The sequence below is a fragment of the Camelus bactrianus genome, chromosome 1, assembly GCF_048773025.1.
Source record: "Camelus bactrianus isolate YW-2024 breed Bactrian camel chromosome 1, ASM4877302v1, whole genome shotgun sequence".
NCBI classification, from domain to species: Eukaryota; Metazoa; Chordata; class Mammalia; order Artiodactyla; family Camelidae; genus Camelus; species Camelus bactrianus.
The window spans coordinates 45,016,781-45,037,984 of record NC_133539.1 but is presented as its reverse complement, the minus strand read 5'-3'; the positions used below and the strand labels follow the sequence as shown (position 1 = coordinate 45,037,984).

At 37.0% G+C, this 21,204-nt stretch overlaps 1 protein-coding gene across 8 annotated transcripts in view; it reads left to right on the top strand.

Annotated features, from left to right (window-relative positions):
- CBLB (Cbl proto-oncogene B) overlaps positions 1 to 20,852 on the top strand; it is a 259,796-nt gene extending 238,944 nt beyond the window's left edge. For 7 of the 8 annotated variants that reach the window (XM_074362754.1, XM_074362784.1, XM_074362775.1 and 4 more), the window contains 3 exons: positions 1,717 to 1,857; positions 8,860 to 8,979; positions 17,087 to 20,852. In XM_074362754.1, the coding sequence (XP_074218855.1) occupies positions 1,717 to 1,857; positions 8,860 to 8,979; positions 17,087 to 17,346 (521 nt within the window). In that variant the 3' untranslated portion in view covers positions 17,347 to 20,852. The remainder of the gene's footprint in view (positions 1 to 1,716; positions 1,858 to 8,859; positions 8,980 to 17,086) is intronic. The other variant, XR_012506666.1, reaches the window with a different exon arrangement.
- The last annotated feature ends 352 nt before the right edge of the window (positions 20,853 to 21,204 follow it).

The window sequence follows — 21,204 nt, the reverse complement described above, 5'->3', positions numbered from 1 at the left end:
GCTGCAGTCTGTTTCTCCTTCTGCTTCTCCCTGTGTGCTGGTTTTGACCCGTTACCCCCGTCTTCATGGCTGAGACCAGCACTGTCCAGTAGAACTGTAGGTGGCGACATAAAGGATCTCTATGTACAACTGAAGAGCTGAATCTTAGTTTATTTAAATTCAGACTAAATATCTGTATGTGGATGGTGACTACCATATTGGACAATGCAGATAAATGTTCCCACCTGTTTAACTCACCCTTCCTTTGGCTTTTTGTGTACATCTCATGTTTTAATTTATCCTCTTCACTCTGCCTAGAAGACCCCATCCTTACATTTGATGAACAAATGCTTTTGAGTCCCCAGTGTCCCAGGCCTTCCTGTTCTTGGTAACACCTTACTGAAATGCCACTTTCTACATTCCTCTTCCCCCGTAAAATGCATCTCCATCTCTCTGGGGCGTGTGGGACTTCCATCTGTGAATCATTTATAAACTTTTCTTAGCTCTCCTTGTGGAATCTAAGCTCCTTGGGTCAAGGCCTTAAGATTTTGATCTTCACATTACCCATGTGACTAGCATGGTGCCTGACATTTAGCAGGATTTAGATAAAAGATTTGAATGAATATGATAATGTAGCAATAGCTGAAGGCTGTAATGATAACAAAGCCCCCTGTCTCCCCTATGCTTTCATATAATTTATGTTAGAAAAGTGTTTATAATTATCAAAGAAAATGTTTTGAATATTTTTGCAAGGCAAGCTGGATGAATGGTAAAACTTTTATTTAAATATACCCTGATATTTTAAGTCAGTATATTTAAATACATGTGAATTTTTATTACTGGAATAGGTATGTGTTTATACCCTGTTACATTCACAAAGTATTTGCGATTGCTTACAAAAATAAATCCAGTGCAATTTTATTTTATTTTTTAGAGAATCAAGGGAAAAGTATGAGTGGAATAGTGATCTCATATGGTATTTTTCTTTCTTTCTGGCTTACTTCACTTAGAATGACATTCTCCAGGAACAGCCATGTTGCTGCAAATGGTGTTATGTTGTTGGTTTTTATGGCTGTATAGTATTCCATTGTATAAATATACTACACCTTCTTTATCCAGTCATCTGTTGATGGACATTTAGGCTGTTTCCATGTCTTGGCTATTGTAAATAGTGCTGCTATGAATATTGGGGTGCAGGTGTCTTTTTGAAGTAGGGTTCCTTCTGGATATATGCCCAGGAGCGGGATTCCTGGGTCATACGGTAAGTCTATTTCTAGTCTTTTGAGGAATCTCCAAACTGTTTTCCATAGTGGCTGCACCAAACTGCATTCCCACCAGCAGTGTCGGGAGGGTTCCCTTTTCTCCACAGCCTCTCCAGCATTTGTCATTTGTGGACTTCTGAATGATGGCCATTCTGACTGGTCACATCCATTGTCTTTATACTACACAGGTTACAAGTTAATAATAAGCTGTTTCATAACGTGCAATGTTGCTTTTTAATAGAAAGGCCTGTGAGATAAAATCTGCCTGCACATATGTGTTTGTGTGTCTGTGGTTCCCTGCAAACCCTCTCACAAAATAATTAGCTCCCATTGTTAAAGTCAGTCAAGTCCCAGCTAAGCACTGCAGGTGAAGTCCTTTATATGCAGCAAGAGAAAATCAGTCATTACTGTTGCCTGATACTGTGTTTTGATTAATGAAGTTCTGCTGTTGATACTGACCCTTCTTTAAATGCAGGTGAAGATGCTTTTGATGCCCTTCCCCCATCCCTTCCACCTCCCCCACCTCCCGCCAGGCACAGTCTCATCGAACATTCAAAACCTCCAGGCTCCAGTAGCCGACCATCCTCAGGACAGGACCTTTTCCTCCTTCCATCAGGTAGGCGGCAAAAGCCAAGCAAAATTTTTCACTTGAAGCAAAAATATTTCTAAGATCCTACTGTCAAATAAGCAGGAGTAATTCATTGGTTTCTAGCTCCCTAGCAGAAAAATTCCAGGGTGGGGAAAAGAGCAGTTGGGTGGGTTTGCCTGTCAATTGTTTGCTTTAATGCCAGGATTACAGAAATGGCAAATCAATAAGGAATCACAGAATTTAGAAATGGTGCTGTTGAGATCATCTGGTCCAAATAGCACCCGTGTGCTACAGAAGGCATCCCTGAGAACCAGAATGGCTCTGTCACTGGGCTGACAGTGATGGGGACAAATTTAGACTGTCTCCTGAATCTGAGTGCAATTGTTTCTTTCTAGTAATATGTTTAAAAGTTTTCCTGGATAGGCTTTAGAATCATAATTTTATTCAGAAACATATTTTGGTAAATTACATTGTTGTAACATTAATAGATAGCTTTTCTGAAATATCTGCATTTTATTTTACTGTTTGTATTTTTAATGTGTCACTGTATCTGCTAAAATTATTAGTATTCGAGGAAAAATTAATACATAGCTTTTTTAACACTCAAGATAGGAGTAGAAATTAAAGAGCTATAATAAACCATCCATTTCACTAGTCAGAATTACCAGGGAAAAAAAATTCAACTATGTTGAATCTGCTGATATTAACTGTTCTAATCAGTTCTGTTGATGATACTGTGATCTATACTCTGAAACGTTTGCCTCCTTATTTTGATTTGGTTAAAAGATGTTCTTTTTTTGTTAACAATTCCTTTACGTTGTCCTTTGGCCACCTGTATGCGTCATTGAAATCTTGGGAATCTTTTTATATACTTTTTTTTTTTTTTGATCAAAGTATAGTCAGTTTACAATGTGTCAATTTCTAGGGTACAGCATAATGTTTTGGTCGTAAAGGAACATACATATGTTTTCATGTTCTTTTTCACCGTAAGTTACTACAAGATATTGAATATAGTTCCCTGTGCTATACAGTATGAACTTGTTGTTTATCAGATTTTGTGAGAATCCTCCTGTACTTTTCAAAGCGAGACACTCCGCTGGAGTTCCTAGGTGTTCTGTGTGATTCAGTGGGTTTGTAGATGTAATTCTTGGTCTATTTATGGGAGAGGGCAAACTATGAGCCTCTCTGCTCTGCCATCTTGGCTCAACCCTTTCCGAAATCTTGGGACTCTTATAACCATTGTCATTCACTTCTAACTCATTTTTCTCAAGTGCTTTTTTTTTTCCATTTGTTGTGGTAATTTAGAAATAGAGGCAGTTTGTGGCTATGACACATAAATTATAGACGTATAACTAGGGATACATAGCTTCAGTTTCTAAAAGTAGTTTATTTTCAAGAAATAATTTTGAGTTTAATTTTTTGCCACTAAGTATCAGTTGAATTGTCCTCTGTGTCACCTGCTCTGTGAGATGCCTCCCTGTCCTCATGGAGCACCTTAATTTTAAATCAGTGCTCCCAATCAACGAGCAGGGTTCCTAACCCTTCTGATGCAAGCAGAAAGCATGAATAACTTAGGCTCGTATTCATATAGCTGCATGTAAACACTATCATTTTCACTTACACTTATTTAAGCCTTTGTTTTTGGCATGGGGGGAAGTAATTAGGTTGGTTGGTTGGTTTATTTAAATAGAGGTACTGGGGAGTGAACCCAGGACCTCCTTCATGCTAAGCATGCACTCTACCACTGAGTTATACCCTCACCCTAAACGTTTGTTTTTATATATGGACTTTAACATTAAAAATAAGAATCTCTAAATTTTAGTTAACGTAACCTTTCCCAAAACAACTTCTGGATAGTTTCTGACTAGATTCCTATAAGGTACCTATCACCTCTTATATGTCATTTACACCCAATTAAATGAAAGCACCTTCTTTTAAATTTAAGCTGTCCAAGGAGTGAGAAGAGAACATTTTATACAAATACACATTTTTGCCTGTTTTTATCAAGAGAATTAATTGTGAAATATTTCAGTTCTTTATCATAATTTTATTGTTCATTGTACTTTATGTAAAAATCTTCCCAAAAAATTGCTTCAAAATGAAAATGCCCCCTTTCATTAGAATGGAAGTTGTACAAACTTTTATTTCACATGCAGGTGTGCTCGGCTGCCAGGGAGGTTCAGCAGCAGCTTTCTGTAACCCGTGGTGTGAGGGTCACACGGGACCAGAGCAGGGTCATTTGAACCTGTTGACATACCTCCTTTTATACGTGGAACATATTCTAATTTCTTTTCAAATAACATTGATATCCTTTGATAATAAATACCTCTGAGAAAAAAATGGCAACCTTTTTCCCCCTTCCCAGTCTCATTAACAGGACAAACTTCTAGTCTGTTGCCAGATCCTTTATGAGGCCCACTGAGACAGTTTTTATTCAGTTTTAAGCCACATGTATTATTAGATCTCGTCTTTTTTCAAAAGAAGTATTTTAATTCTTAACACAATATCATAGGACATGGAGGCTTCTTTCAGCTTATAAATAAGCACTGGACAGTATCACTTCACAAAGGATTTAATACATTATACTGTCTAATAGAAGATTCTCAAAAGCAGTTCTTCACCCTGAATTAAGCTTCAGGAAAGCATACTCTGTAAATAGCAAAACTTTAACCCAGTAGTTGTGGGACCGCACGAGGTCTAAGTGGATGGTGTGGGCCCTTTACTGCTCTTGTTTTCACTGTAGTTCAGTCTGTAAAGTTTTAGTCCAGTGTAATGACAAAGCTTTTCTGGCATTGCTGAGCTTCGGTTTCCTTGAGGAAATCATTATCCCTAATTAGAGACACAGGTTGGATAGCCTCACGGTGTTGTATTAATTACCTCATCAAACCTGCCTCTTTTTCCCAGCATTCGGCGCCCTGCACCCTGAGTCAGGTCCAGCCTTACAGCCCGGTGACTGCTCTGCAGTGGTGCTGTGCAAACTGCAGGGCCTTGTGTTTCTACAAGGGAGCCTCAGGACTCCTGTATGATCAAGGGAGGGACGTGAAGCAGGGGCACAGCTCTGATGCTGCTTTGAACTGTTTCCTGTTCTAGGTTTTCATGCAAGATTTCCTTTGGCAAAACAGTAATACCCACTGCTGTCTGTGAGCCATCTAATCCGGACAGGCCAGTCAGATCTTAACAAAACCTGGAGTCCTCAAAAAAAAAAAAAAAAAAAGGCTTTACACTTTCCTGTCTCCAAACCCAAGGCTACTGCTAGCACATACGTGCTTTGGTCCGAATTACAAAAAGGCATTTCTTTTGTGCTGGTGGGTAGAAATAGTCACCCCTCCCTCCACTTTGTGCCCGGGCCAGTGCTCCAGGAATGGAGCCAAGGCTGTACTGAAGTCGGCTCATTCCCATTACTGCACGCCTTTGTGCAATGCACAAAACTTGGAACCTCTCCTTCACTGTGTTTCTAGCCTGCAATCTCTTTTGAAATCCTTATCCAATCTTAAAGTTGCAATTCACCTCTAAAAGTTAGCCAACTCGACTTAGTAGAGATAAATGAAAGTTTTCCACCAGGATCCAGAAATGCAATGGCATAAGGAAAATACAGAGAAAACGGGGATCATCAGCAACAGTTATTGGGAGGGACTTGGGGTTTTGTTGACTACGATCTTTATGAAGTACCCACACGACGTGGTTACCGAGGGCACTCGTACTGTTTGAGGGTTGCACTCAGAGTTCAAATCAGAGACGGCGTGAGGTGAGGGCCTCCCCAGGGCTCAGCCAGCATGGAGACCACCGTGTTCAGGTGCTGAAGGACTGTCGGGGTAGAGCCGTGGTTCTCAAATTGTGGTCTTGAGGGCAGGAGCATCAGCATCACCTAGAAACTTATTAAAAATGCCAATACTTAAGACCTACCCAGGACTTACTAAGTCAGAAACTCTGGGAGTAGGACCCAACAATCTGTTTTCACAAGCTTTTGGGGGTGATTCTCATAGCTCACGTTTGAGAAACCTGGGGCTAGGGTATCCCTGGAGGAGTGCAGCCAGGCTGGTAAAGGGAATTAAAACCACACCACGTAAAACTGCGGTAGATGGAAGGAACTTACGTTTAACCAAGAGAAGGTCTTGAGTACATATGAGAGTTGCCTTCAATTACAGTATTTGTGAAAGAAGATTTCTTCCATGTCTCCTCAGAAGCTAGACATGAGAACAGGTTCCATTCTTCATAAGAAGCTTCCTAAATTATTAAGAATTCTTCTATCTCAGAACAGTAAGTAGTAAGGGTAGTGAGTTCTCTAAATGGAAGACTTAATCAGTGGCCAGATCACTAGGAGTTTTATGAATGTGCAGTATAGTGGGGGCAGCAGAGAGAGAGGAACTTTGTTTCACCTAAATAGCTCTTCAACCCCTCTTCTAGCAATTAGACCTAACATTGTGATTCTTTTAAAATTTCAGAATAACTGACAAATCTTTCTGGTGGGTTTTATGGCACTGTTTTAAATGTTCAACTATATTTGCCTCTTTTCCTATACACTGAGTAAAAATCTTAAAGTGTTTCAGATACTAAAAGAAGTAAAAATCTTAAAGTGTTTCAGATACTAAAAGAATTAAGAAAAAAATTCCTTAATGCCTCCTCCTAAAGATAACCACTTACAGGTTTCCTTCCTACACAGCATAATTTTGATGGATGCATATTTTCCCACTTTCATGGTTAGCAAACCTTTTCCTCCCAGTCTTTCCTTAGTTTTTAATAACCTCTTAAAACAAGTATTAAAATTTTTCAATTTAGCATTACCATACTGTAAATCACTGGCAGTAGTACTTTGCTTTTTAGAATAGATTAATCCCACTGAGTTTAATCATTCACTTCTCAAACATTTGCTATGGTATTTTCAATTTGCATGCTTTAATCCTAAGTGTGGATTTTAATTACTGTTTGAAGAATTTATTTTAAAAATTTTACTGCTTTTCAAATTTTCTTTGTAAGGAGACAGTAATTACTGTACTCTGTATAACTGTATTATATACGATCTCTTTTTCCATTGAAGCAGGAATGCTTCCAACTTTACAACTTGCTACAGAAGCCCAGTTTACCTTATACTCGACCAGTAAGTAGCAAACTTAGCATAAAACAAGACAGAACATCCTAGTGATTCAGAACTAAGTATTTTGCTACTTCTGGTAACATTTTTATTGTACCTACTGACCTTTTAAGTGCAGTAGATTAATGGAGCAACATCATACCACTGTATATCTTGTGGTCTATTTATGGTCCTGCAGTGTATCCGATTCTAATCTTTAGTCTTAAATAAGATGATTAGAAATAGCATATCTGACAAATCTATAAATTACCTCTAAGGAAATTTTTAATAGTACATGTATTGTAAAAGACAGTCTCTTTTCTGACCTAATATTATGTCAGTGATGTTTTAGAATGTACAAGAACTGAAAGTAGATTTTATTGAATATTTAAATCTGAATCTTAGGGTGATTTCTGCATAAATTTAGAAATTTACCACTTTGGTACCTGTGGCTGGTCTTCCAAATCAAAAGATTAACATTTGTTGCATGGAATTTGATTTCTCTTCTGATTCCTTCCTAAAATGTTCCAGCAAAATTAATGAGGTTGAACCATTGACTTTTCAGTTATTGAAAGCTCAACATCTAAGACTCATTTTAATCTCAAAATTAATGAAAGCAAATTAAGTAGCCTTGCTTAGGGTTAAAAAAAAAAGTTTCCAGCAAAGCTGGAGATAATTATTGTACTCAAACAGAGGAAGAAAATAATGATTTCAACTTTTGCCTTACATTACCTAGTCAAAATTTAGTATAAATAGGCATGTAGTTCTTTCTTAAATAATCAAATTCTTACATATTTTTAACATCAAATGCAAATAGAAGTTAAAACAATGAAATATTATCAGATCTTCTTTAATAGTTAAAATTTTAGCCTTAGATGTTTGCAATAGAAATGTCACTGGTTTTGAATTTCTGAAAAATCTGAATTGGTCTGGGTTTTTTTTTTTCGGTAGTTAAAAGTATTTATAAAGTGCTGCCTATTGAATAAGCAGCGTGCTTGGTACTTGATTTGTGTGAGTAAGGTAAGGACCCTGCTCTCAAGAAAACTTCCAATACCTTTGGAGATACTGGCAGATACAAAAGAAAGAATAAAAGAATTGAGAGAAGGAAACAAAGGAGCCTGAGATGGAAGTGGTGGCAGATAAATTATCAGTACACCAAAGATGCGGAGGTAATGTTCATCTACTCAAAAAAGTAATCAGTTCTATGGACTTAAACTCACATACTAATTTTCAACCCATTAGTTAGGTTTATGGTCCTAATATAGTAGCACTGATAAAAATCTCTTTTTCTGCTGTTAGCTACAGTTAATATATATAATTAAGAAGTAGTGAAATTATTTTTCACTATTTCAGATCCCCCCTGTCAAGGTAGCAACAAAAAAAAATCATTTTACTATATATACAAACTTTAATGTTAATAATAGCATAATTTTTAACAACTGAATTTACTATTCATTGAGCCAATAAGCGACAGTCTTTTGCATAGGATGCCCAAAGTAGTAGTATTTTAAAAGGCACATTTTATGTGCAGGAGGCTTCATGTACATGAATGTATTTAATCCTCACAAATCCCAAATGTCAGGTCCATTTTGCAGATTATGTCTGCCTAATGCTTAGAGAGATTACCTGATGTAATACTCTTACAAGCAGAATTCAAAACCCATTTTTTTTCTTTGACTTTACAGCAGCTGCTTTTCATTATACAGGAGAGACTGGTACAGAAAGTAAAAATTAAAAGCAGTTTTCATCAACAATTTTACAATCAAATAAGAGGTCTGAAAAATACAAAATGAGTGTGTAGGATTTAGGATTAAATGGGAAAAGCATATTGGAGCAAATGATGAACAAGGTAGAAAACAAATGGTTACTCCCAGTCATGAAATTCATTTTCTAAATTTTTTTCTCTTTAGCCAGTTGGCAGAGATAATAGTTTTAATCTGAAAATTACCTTTATTTTTAAGATCCCTTTTTTGATCCCGCAAGTGGCCAAGTTCCTTTGCCTCCTGCTAGGAGATTACCAGGTGAAAATGTCAAATCCAACAGAACATCACAGGACTATGATCAGCTTCCTTCATCTTCAGGTGAGTTGCCTAAGAATAATAATACCTTACATTTGTATAGTGCTTTTTGCAGCATCTTTTTATTCATTATATAATTTAATGAGCACTGCCAGCCTAAGAAAGTATTTCTATCACCTTTGCATTTTGCTTGTAAGGCTTGTACTATGAGAAGAATATCTACACAATAACCTCACTGAAAAGAAAATATTAAGCCTTAATATTATCTTTGACCAGTCAGTAAAAAGCACATTCTGTGATTCCAAATCTATTCGTTCTCTAACTTTCGTTTTGCCTTATCAGACGGGAGAAATGGGAGAGAGATGTCTCTGTCCACTAAAATGCTGCATCCTCTTCTTTCTCCATCTTTAGAGTTAATATTAGCACCAAACTAGTCATTCTCATAGAAACGCTGTGCCTCTTTGGGAGGCCTTCCTTGATGACTGTTTCTAAAACAGTCCCTACTTTTCACAGTCACTTTCTAGCCCCTTCTTTGGCTTTATGTTTCCTCATAGCACCTCTCACTCATTCTCTTGATTGTCCATCTCCTCTGCTGAAGTATTTATCCACACGTGTGCAGAAGAGTGTGGAGGACAAGTGGATGAAGGAAGGGTAGCTGACACTTGTGTTATGCTGAACATACACTTTGTTATTTTGAACAATAAATAGTATTGTCTCAGATTATGAACATCAGAAGTTTTTTCCCTGTGTAGATTTTTGTCCTATTTCAAGATTTGTTTTTAAGCTCAAACCTCGGGTCACACATTTAATCCAGTCTGTAACTTCTGAGTCAAGATCATTAGTGAGCTACTGCGAGAATTATCAATACAGTATAGGTACTTGAGGACATGCATGGGAGGAGCAGAAATCCCTCTGTAGTGTTGTGAGTTTTCATACTTGAATATAACTCCAAAAAGCATAGAAAATTTTACTAACCTTTTTAGATGGTGGTCCATGCTGTCTTACCAGCTTATTTCCAATCATTCCAGTATTTCAGATACATCCATGAGTAGCCAATGAGACACTGTAGTTCCAGTCGAAAGGGTAGACCTCCAGACTGATGAAAAAAATGTGAAGGTAAAGGAGGAGAGACAATATCTAACTGTATATATATATATATATGAGAAAGAGGCAAATCCCTTAAGGAAATAATGTCAAAATACAATTTTGAGAAGAGTGCTATGACTGATTTAAAATAACATACTCACTTCCACCAACTCTGAATTAACAGAAGCATATACTCAAGTTATGAGAAGGGTTTTTGGCCCAAATGCTCTGTATCTTCTCATCTTCTTTACAGGAGCACAAGGGTGTTGTAGAGCCCAGGGGAACATCATTCACATATATGATTTCAACTGGTAGGAATTCCAAGTTAGCATTACTCTAGCTATTTCAAGGAAGAACCTTGAGTCACAAACCCTGTTGAAACATCCCCAAATCGGCGTTTACTAGAAGCCTGAACTGGCTTTTACCTGAGTGATAAAATAGTCCTGATTATTATTCTGAGGGCCCCCGCTCACTGTAACATTAAATATTTCAACCTGCTCCCTGAACTCTCTCTGCACACACTGTCAAATCACAGAAAATAAGATACTTTTTTCCAGCAAGATATTTGCTCACCTGCCGCTTCACAAGGCTACCAAGCTGTTCACCAGTTTACTTCACACCAGGAGACAGACTCTTCCTGCCTTCTAGATTAGGTCTTTCCATCAGAAACTTGAGACAGGATGCTGTGTGCCTTGGGACACTAAATAGCACTTATTTTGTAGTTGCGTTTTTATTAAGGCCTTTTTAAGATGATCGTGGAGAAGTCAGGTTTAAATGCTGCAACTTAAAAATTCAGTTTCTCCTATTTTTTATGGTGATCTAAGTAATTGATAGTGACTTATGTATAAGCTTTCTATGAAAAGAATATTTCTAAGTAATTCAAAAAATTTCATTGATTTGAAAATATTTTCCTTATACATTTATTCTAAAAAGGATGTTTGCAGCATGTAAATGTAAATGTCCTTCTTTGTATATAAGTATTTACATGCACTATAATGTGTATGTGCAGTCAAACTGTAATAATTCTACCTAATATAACTGAAAAGGGGAAAAAATATATATAAAACACTTCCTTCCAAAATTAGACAGTGTATCTGCCATGGCAGCAGTTGAAGTTTATCTAAAAGAGTTCCAGAATTAATTGATCCAACTTTTAGTAAAGTAACAAAGTCATCATGATGATATGTTTGAAATTTCTTTTAAGCCTTCATCAGTTAAATTTATATTATTTTTTTCTTTTAAGTCTCAGTTGAGAAAATCTATAGGCTTGATAGATATCCATTCCCAGTATCACCAGTAAATTACTAAGTAACTTCAATAATCATCATTTTTAAAGTCTGTTAAGCACTTACTCTGGGGCCAAATGTTATGCTAAGTATTTTAAATGTAGATATATAGAGAAAATTTAATATATAACATTGACAATTATACTTTCAGTTGTGCATATGAAATAAATAAATGTAAATTTATATATATAAAGTAAATTCTATTTCTCACAACCAATCTGAAATAGGTATTATTAATGTCAAATTTTTGGAAGGAGATAAGACGATAAAGTTTAGTAACTTACCTAAGGACCTATAATTGTGGTAGGATTCGAGTCAGTGCTGTCTTATCAGTAAGCTATGCACACATTTTTTTTTTGTTAGCAAAGTTTGATATAACAATGATTGCTAAGCTGAGTTTGGAGATACCTAATGATAACATCAAATAAAGACAAGAGCAAAGGAATAGAGTAGTGTTGCCAAAGGGATGGAAGAGGATACTGGGAATTGGAAAACTGTCCTAGAGATTTCCAAAGCCTGGATGGTGATCATTTCTCATATGACCTTAGGAAGCCACTTCGCTTTTGCCAAGAAATACAGAAACTTGATGTAGTTACTGTTAAATAAGACAATGTAACAGAAATGGAAAATAGGACAATGTGTTTATCAGTAAGATGACTTTTGCTTATTAGACACACGTTTCAAAATATGGACCAAAAAACCCCACCAAAGTTTAGATAATGAAGGAAGTAATAAGGACCTCTTGTTGTAAACCAGCTGGTACTTACACTTCAGTGACTCCCATCAGCTCCTGTAGGTGTGGACATACAGCAGTGTGTGTCTCGTTTTGTTTTGTTTTTTAATCATAGTTTGCCCAGGTGTATGTTCAGATTTTTTTCTTCCTTAATCACTCCTGCCCCACTGCAACAAAGAAAATTTAATACACAGATATACTTTATGTACTCTTTGGAGGGCCACAAACCCTTTCAGCATCTAAGATCTTTTTTCATCCCTCAGTGGCAAGTTTTTGCTCTGTGGGGGATGAGACTGCCCTCATTTAGAAGCATGACCTAGAGTAATCACTCAGGGCACTGTTCTGTTTTCACAGGCTAAACCCACGCCATCCAGGACTTTTCTCCACTCAGAAAATTGAATCAAGATTTACTCTCAATCAGTGCTTCTCAAATCTTTCTCCCCACCAGAGAGCTAACTCTCAACACCACAGAGACTAGGGCTTTAACTAAAAGTGGATGATCACATGCAGGAAATTGCTTCAAAGTCTGTTTCAACTCAAAAATTTATATAAATTTTGCATTTTACTCTGTATATTGTATTTATTTCCATATTTTACAACATTAACTCTCATATCCTTAGTGCTCTAGGAAGAGGTACTTATTTAGGTGTTGTTGCCCTTGCTCATGGGAATTCAGAAATACCATGAGCATGGACAGAATAAGCACATGTCCTTCCAGTCAACGTTTTTAAGGACATGGATTCAGGTACAGAAATCCCCCCCGAGTTGGCAAATGCACAGCCACTGCGGTGCACTCCAAACTGCAGCCCGACAGCTCTGGGGGGCTGTGAGATCAGTTCCTCTTCTCTTTCACTGCTCCTTTCTGTCACCTACACAGTCTAAAGCGAATACGGACCTGGTGTCTCCTGCTTGTAGACTTTGTAAAAAAGAGCAAGTGGGGACAGTGAAGACTGTCCGTGAGTTTTAAGAGATTTGTTTTAATGATCATTAAGAAAGTTGTCTTTTTTTTTTTTTTAACAGCTTTTACTGTTAGTTCAACGTAGTAACAAATCTTGCTTGTTAATACCTTGCTTAACAGCTTTATATAGTACTAGGCACTCACTGCACTCACTGCAAATTCCAGGTTTTTTCCCTCTTCCACACTTGACATTCCTGTAAATTTATAGTAATTGCTGTTCTCTAGCATCTATCCACATCTATTGTGAATCCATTGTCCTTTCTTTGTAAAAGTCTCCTTAGCCCATATACCAAGTATTATGTTAATTCGCATACTACCTGGCCAAGAAGGGATGAGTAATACCTCTAAAGATGGAGATATAAAGGTAGATTTGGAGAGTGAGAATTATAAAAGTAAACTGCTTAGCTCAAAGGCACTCAAAATCTTATGGCCAAACTGAGATGCAGCTGACCAACCTCAAGTCTCCGCGTGACGTTCCTCATTTGCATCCTCATCTAGAAAAGTTGTGGCTGGTCAGTTACCTGATGCAGACCTAACTATCCAATTAAAACAGTCAAACAAAACAGTAAAATATTCCACATTGAATAAATCTTCAGCAGTAAACAGAAATATATTTACATAACAGGTTGCCAAAAGTTGCAACATTGCTTCCAAGTTACTTGCATTTGTAGGCTTTAATGCGTGAGACAGTTCAACTCTGAGCATTTGTAGGATTCTGAACAGATGTAGGGTTGTGAACAGAATCTTACCATAAGATTTTGAGTTGGGGCAATGAGGTCTAGGACTAATGAGTTGGGATATATGAGTTTTGTATTTAAAGCAAAAAAAATCTACCTTTTTGAAAAGTTAATTTTATACATAAGCTTTTTTTCTTTTTTAATGAAACTGTTCTCAAAATCTGTCATGATTCCTCCCAGAGGTGGTTTGAACCCTTTTCTCCAGTTGATATTTCAAATAGATTTTTTGTGCAAAAAAAAAAAAAAAAAAAGCCAGGTCCAGGATCAGAGATACCTTCACTACTCTAGCTAGTTTTGATTTAATTGTTGTGTGTGTGTATATTGTTTTTCCCTACTAACTTAGGTTTTCTGAATTATGTTTAGTACTTACTTGTTTCCACGCAAAGAAGAGCTTTCTTAAATAAAATTTAGCATCTGCAACTTCCATTGCATTTGACTATTAATTAGAGCAGCATTAATTTTAGCAGCCTCATGTAGTGGATAGGCTTCTTGGGTTGTTTTCTTTTTTCCTGATGATAGGTGCCATCATTTAGTGTCATCTACCAAGATCAAAGATACATGGTCATTAAATTTAAAAGTTCTAAATCTATAGACTCCATTGCACTCTTAGCTGTGTCTCTGGCCACTGCCCTGTCCCTCCCACTTCAGGAGTATACACAGCTGTGCTTTTCAGACGCTTGACAATCACGTGCCCTTCTCAGTATTTTGGACAGGAAGAAAACAGCTGTATTAGAAAAACTTCAAATGATAAATGCTGGAGAAAAGGGAACCCTCCTACACTGCTGGTGGGAATGTAGTTTGGTGCAGCCATTATTGGAAAACAGCATGGAGATTCCTCAAAAGACTAAAAATAGACTTACCATATGATCCAGCAATCCCACTTCTGGGCATATATCCTAGGGAACTCTAACTCAAAAAGACACATGTACCCCAGTGTTCACAGCAGCAGTATTTACAATAGCCAAGACATGGAAGCACCTAAGTGTTCATTGACAAATGACAGGATATAGAAGTTGTGGTATATTTATACAATGGAATACTACTCAGTCATTAAAAAAGAATAAAACAATGCATTTGCAGCAACATGGATGGACCCAGAAATCGTCATTCTAAATGAAGTAAGCCAGAAAGAGAAAGAAAAATGCCATATGACTCATAAGTAGAATCTAAAAAAAAAAAAAGAAGAAAGGGCACTATGAACTCATCTACAGGACAGAAACAGACTTGCAGACATAGTAAACAATCTTACGGTTACCAAGGAAAAGGGGTGGGAAGGGATAAATTTGGGAGTTTGAGATTTACAAATGTTAGCTACTATATGTAAAAATAGATTTTTAAAAGTTTCTGCTGTATAGCACAGGGAACTGTGTTCAGTATCTTGTAAAAAAAAAAAACCTTTAATGAAAAAAATATGAAAACAAATATATGTATGTATATTCATGACGGGGACATTGTGCTGTACACCAGAAATTGACACATTGTAATTGACAGTACTTCAATAAAAAAGAAAAAGAAGACCTCTTCGAAAATTACCATTAGGATACAAGGAATTTAAACTTGTATTTAATTCTAGGTACTTTTCTCACCTAAGAGTAAACCAGAACAGCCAAGATTTCAATGTATAAATCTTGCGGTAATGGATTAAAGGAAAGCTTGCTAGAATTTCTAATAGTTTTTTTGGAAGTGATTAGAAGCAAAGCACAATTTATTGTCCATCTCTGCATGACATCATGGAAATACTTAATAGAAAAATAAATGAAACCTCAAAGCATAATAAGAAATACAATTTAGTAGACCATAATAATTTGAGATGTTTAGTTACAGATGCACAAAGCAGTACAGACTTTAGCAAGAACCAGAAATTAATATGTGTTCTTATATATGAGCATAATAAGCTATCTATAGCTGTATTTTTTTCAAACGGTATCATTCTGTAAGAAAGGAACAATTAAAAATAAGAAATAATTCAAAATAAGACTATCATCCAATTTGGTGTGGAACTAAATATTTTCATCCTGGAGGCTTTTATTTTGTGTATGTTACATTGTTATTGCTAGACTTGAAAACAGAATGATGGTTTTTACCACTTACCCTCTCAGAGAAAAATACCATACTTATGATAAAAATATGAAATAATGTATCAAATAATTATGATATAGATTTATTATAATTACTGTTATTATTATGATATAGACTTGAAAATAATCAGCTTACAGTATTTCCTGACGCCATCAGGGAAGTTGGCAAGGCAGCAGAGACCAGGAGGGACAGGAGTCATGAGGCGTTTGGGTTCTAGCCTCACTTCCTCATTTAACTGTGTCCTTGAATTTCGCACTTGTCAGCAGTCTAAGAAGAAAGATATTAAATAAATGTTGATGTCTACCTTGTCTTAAGTCCATAAATGTTTTGTGGCATAAATCTGACTTTTTTTTTAAATAGAGGCTTTTGATATTAAGTACCAAATATAGATAGGTGAAAATCCATGTTAAAAGTGGCCCCTAAATTACTAGCCCATGCCCTGGTGGCTTGTAATTAATTTTCTTTTCTCCTAGTAAAATTACTCTCCATTCACGGACACCAGTGTTGTTTGGTTTAACTGTGTGAAGCCGTTATCAGGGGACTGATCCAGACCCCAGTTCTCCACCACTGCTGTTGCTGCTGGCTTTGCTTTTCTCAAGCTAAGCTTCCTACATTGGAATCTGGATGAAGCATTTCAGCAAAGCAGAGTTTACTTCTGTTCAGCTTACTGGCTAACAGGAGACTCAAAGCATCAGAAGCATCTACTATTCTATTTTTCCCTCCTAGCATCAGTAAGGTTTCACTTTACAGCATTACTAACATGAAAAATCAGACAGGCAGTGATGCTGTAGAGCCTGTTTCTCAGAGAAGTTCTGCTGGACATGGTGGGATGGAGGACCTGGTGAGGATGTTCTGCCAGGAATCCTCTCCACGAGCTTGTAACGGTTTCTCTAGTAGAAACTTCTCAAGAAAGTGCCCCACCACAGTAGAGGATGAGCTGTATTGCAGCTGTACTGCCAAGGTGAAAGCTTTTCCTTTTCAGACAGGTGTTTCTATTTTTTTCCTTCTGTATCTCTTATCTCATACAGCTTGAAGAATAATGTGGAATTGGGGATACATTTGTGTTAATTTCTCAAATTGCCAACACATTCTACCTTAGTTTTCTGACATTCACAATGGATACTGTAACCTATCCAATGATAATACATAAAAATGGGGAAAAATTTGTAGAAACAATAAAACACTGTCTTCATATTAAATAGTGATATAAAATAATGAGGTTATACTAATGTTACGATGTCTATTTTTATCTCATTATTTCAATGCTATCTCACTTTAAAAATCCACGCAGATGGTTCACAAGCACCAGCCAGACCTCCTAAACCACGACCCCGCAAGACCGCACCGGAAATTCACCACAGAAAACCCCATGGGCCTGAGGCGGCCTTGGAAAACGTCGATGCAAAAATTGCAAAACTCATGGGCGAGGGATATGCCTTTGAAGAAGTCAAAAGAGCCTTAGAGATAGCCCAGAATAATGTCGAAGTGGCCCGTAGCATCCTCCGAGAATTTGCCTTCCCCCCTCCAGTCTCCCCACGGCTAAACCTATAGCAGCCAGGACTGTCAGCAACGAAACATAAAGCAATCGATGACTATTCCAGACAGGAAAGGGGAAAAGTGAGGTGGAATTCCAAGAGTGAAGGTGTCTCCTCCTCACGTGGCATCTTGAGAGAGGCTCGGAAGTGCCCCTTCTCAGAAGACAGCTTCTTGCTCGGGATGCCAGGAGCTGCAGCTTCTTTATTTTTGCTAGCCATACTTTTAAATCAGGGTTGAACTGACAAAAATAATTTAAAGACGTTTACTTCCCTTGAACTTTGAATCTGTGAAATGCTTTTCCTTGTTTACAAGTTGGCAAACTTGCAGTGTTTTTTTAGTTTTGTTTGGGGATTTTTTTGATACCTGTACTGTGTTCTTGATGGACCCTTTGTACAGTGGTCAGGTCTGCTGTAACGTTTCCCACCAACTCCCTTGCTGTCCACGTCAACAGCTCAGTCACATATTCATTATGATCTTTCCCATCCCACCCCCCAGGTCCAATTCCATTTCTCCCATTTACAAGATGCTTTAAAGGTTCTGATTTTCAATGTATCAAACTAATGCAAAAAAAAAAAAAGTGTGTGGCCTTCACTACTGAGTCTTTTTTTGGAAACCATCACTGTTGAGAGATGGGGAAAATCTGAATGTATAAAGCATTTTTTGTCAATGAACTGCCTTTTATAAGGGGTTTTCATACGATATAGAAGAGCTTCCCTTTTTAGTGTCAGTTTTGTGACCTTTACTCTTCAAACTCTCATCTTTGTTATTCCAGGTTTGTCACAACTCTGTAAAAACCCAGTGTGAGAAAGCAACTACTGCAGAGGTGGGAGAGAAACACATGCACACAACAGTGCCGTGCTGGCGTTACGTAACGAGGCCCCCTGATATTTCTGCCTGCGTTACTTCGAGGCGTGCCAAATAAGAGGGCCATCTCCCAGGAATACATTAATAATTTTCAGATAAAACTATGGTCATACTTTTCCCAAAGTAGAATAGAGTTCATTTCCCGTTTGAGTGATTACAAGCTGGCACCTAGCAAGTTTAGGAACCAGCTCACGGTGCAGCGGAAACAGCAAATCTTGGATGCGCTGTGAAGTGCTAATGCTACTGTGGCTTTTTTTTTTTTTTTTTTTGCAAAATTCTTAATTTTCTCTCTGCAATCAAATTAGAGGTCCTATTTAATTTTTAGGTTCTCTCATTCGTTGCTCTACATTGTTCCATCCAGTCAGGTGAAGAAATTTATATCATTTTTTGCTTTTTTTGCAAAATGGAGGTTGGTTCTTCAGAAACCGTGTTGTTATTACTTTTAATAAATCTACAAATATTTATTGGGCATCTGTGATGTGCTCCACGCTGCAGGCATTGTGCTTTTAAAGCACAAACCATCACAAGCTGATTCCGCTATCATATTCTGTCATCCTTCATCTGCGCTTTTGGTGGTCAAAGTCACTGATGGACAAAGCCTGGAAGGTTTCCACCAAAGCTTCAGAATTTTCAGGCAGTTAGCTTTTATTTTCTCCCTTAGTAAGTTGGTGAAGAAATGAGACGAAACCAGGTCTGAGTAAAATGCTTTAACCCGCAGAAGATTTTCTAAACGTGGACTAATTGTGGGTCTGTGCACGTTTCTGCCACTCCATTAACATCACACAGTGTGGTGTAAAAAGATGCATCTGATGGTGAGCCCCTCTTCCGGATCTGAAAGGAAGTGACCGAGCATGTGGCAGATCCAAAGGAAATTAATGTTGTTCAAGACTCGGGTGGTCACAGTGTCGACCCAGGTAAGGAGCCAGTGCTTTCCTTTGCGAGCTGACACATGCCCTTACTTGACAGTTGGGTCTCATGACATGAGTACTTACGGAGTCACAGGTGTTGGAAAGTTTGTGCTCATGTTGTCATTTCTTAAGGTGATTCTGAGCTGGTTAATGTCCCTAGAAGAGAATTTTTAATTTGCCTTAGATTTCTCCCTGTGAGTAGGTTATTTAAAAAAAAACTGCATTGGCTAATTCTCCATTGCTTTATGAACATCATGTTATGTCATCATGATTTTTCACTTGTTTTATAAGTTTCTGGTGTCACGTTGGAATAGCACTGTATTTTTTGGCTTTTTTATGACTTGCTTATCTTAGGTACAGTCTAAAAGCCAAAAGTTGCCACTTCATTGTTACAACATTCTTAATAGATTAGGGAATGATGTAAAATGCAAATGTTAGAAAACATAGTATGTTCTCAAAGAATTTTCAAATAATGTGTCAAGATTTCCAGTGAGAATTAGAAGAAAAGACTGGTGACAACACAGGAAAAAAATCTGTTTTGCAAAGAAAACTTACTAGCGTCCACCAAAATCTCTCTGTATCTATTGATAGTAACCATGAGTTTTGTCGTTAAAAAGAAAGAATCAAAAACTTGTATGGAATGAAAAAGGGAAACTTTCTATCAAACACTGTCATGAAAAACCTATTGCTACCTATTACCTGTGACTTATCATACTTAAAAAAAATTTTTTTGAGGAAATAATTAAACCAAAATACACTTTTAGTTACAAAAGTGACTAGCCATTAATGGTTGGAAATGATCCAGACTTGGTTTCACTGTAATCCAAAAAGTTTGACATTCCTCCCATTTTTCAAGACTTGGTGGTATGATTATTTTTAAAGCCAGTATGCCATATAATCCCTAATCAAAGCAGGTCATGGCCAACATTAACCTGCTCTCCCCTGTCCCCCAGCATATTCCAGGGGGTAGAAGGCAGAAATACTTATCTTCAATGACAGTCCAGTAAACTGGGCTCCATAATCTCTTTCTCCCCTCAGTGTCTGTGATATCCTGGCCAAATTTTCTAGAACTGAATCAGCAGTGCTGTGGTCAACTTGAACTTCTTTTCACAAACATGACCTTTAGCCTAGCCCTTCCCTGTCCATGTCCTCTTGCCCATATTGGAAATAGTCTTAATAATAGAGTCCTAATTGCAACTTCAGAGGGCTGATTCGTTAACTCAATATTTCACACACAAGAACACTTGCAAAGATTTCTTCATAATGTGAATTTTTTTCTTTTTCAGTTCCAGAAGTATTTCCTTGACATTTTTTTTTTCTCCCTCAGATCTTCAACTTGAAGCTTTAATTTGCACTGAGTCATCTAACCTGGTTAAAATTTAAATTTTTTTCTCTTAAGCTGACAGATTTGGAAGCAAATTACAGTGTTTTCAACAATACAGGTACTGCCTGTTGACCTGGAATTTTAGTGCTTATAGGAAAAGTTTCCAGAAAATGACAGCAATAGATTGAAGGGTTTTCTTCCCAATTACTATTTTATTTTTTTAATGTCTTTTTTAAACTTGTCTAATGTGGCAAAATAGTTATGTGTTCAATTAATTTATATTTTATTCATCCTTTTTCAATTCTGATTATGTAAACTCAAGTACTTTATCTGTTCTTTTAAGATATTTTATAAAATGAATGTTAACAAAAGCAGAGTTGGTATTTTATTTTTCAAATGAATGCAAACATTTCTTTCAGACCATCTCTATGTTGTATTTTTTTTGTGTTAAGAAAAAGAACTGGCCAAAGCAGTACAAAATACCCACTCCAGATGATGTAGTTATTAAGTAGCAAAACCATATCATTTAAAGATACTCACATAGATAAGCTACTCTCATGTCTTAGAACTGAAAGTCAAAGTTGTATTGAGGTTCTGAGTGAGAAATTCTGTATCTGGGAAAGGCTGAAGGTCCTCTGACAGCACACCATATAATTGATAATTCTTAATCAACACCAACATCTGTTTTCTAAACTCTTGATTTTTCTAATCATTTGTTACTGGTCAGTACATAGTAGGGAGAGAGCGGAGATAAATCCATGTTAATAACTGCTTTTA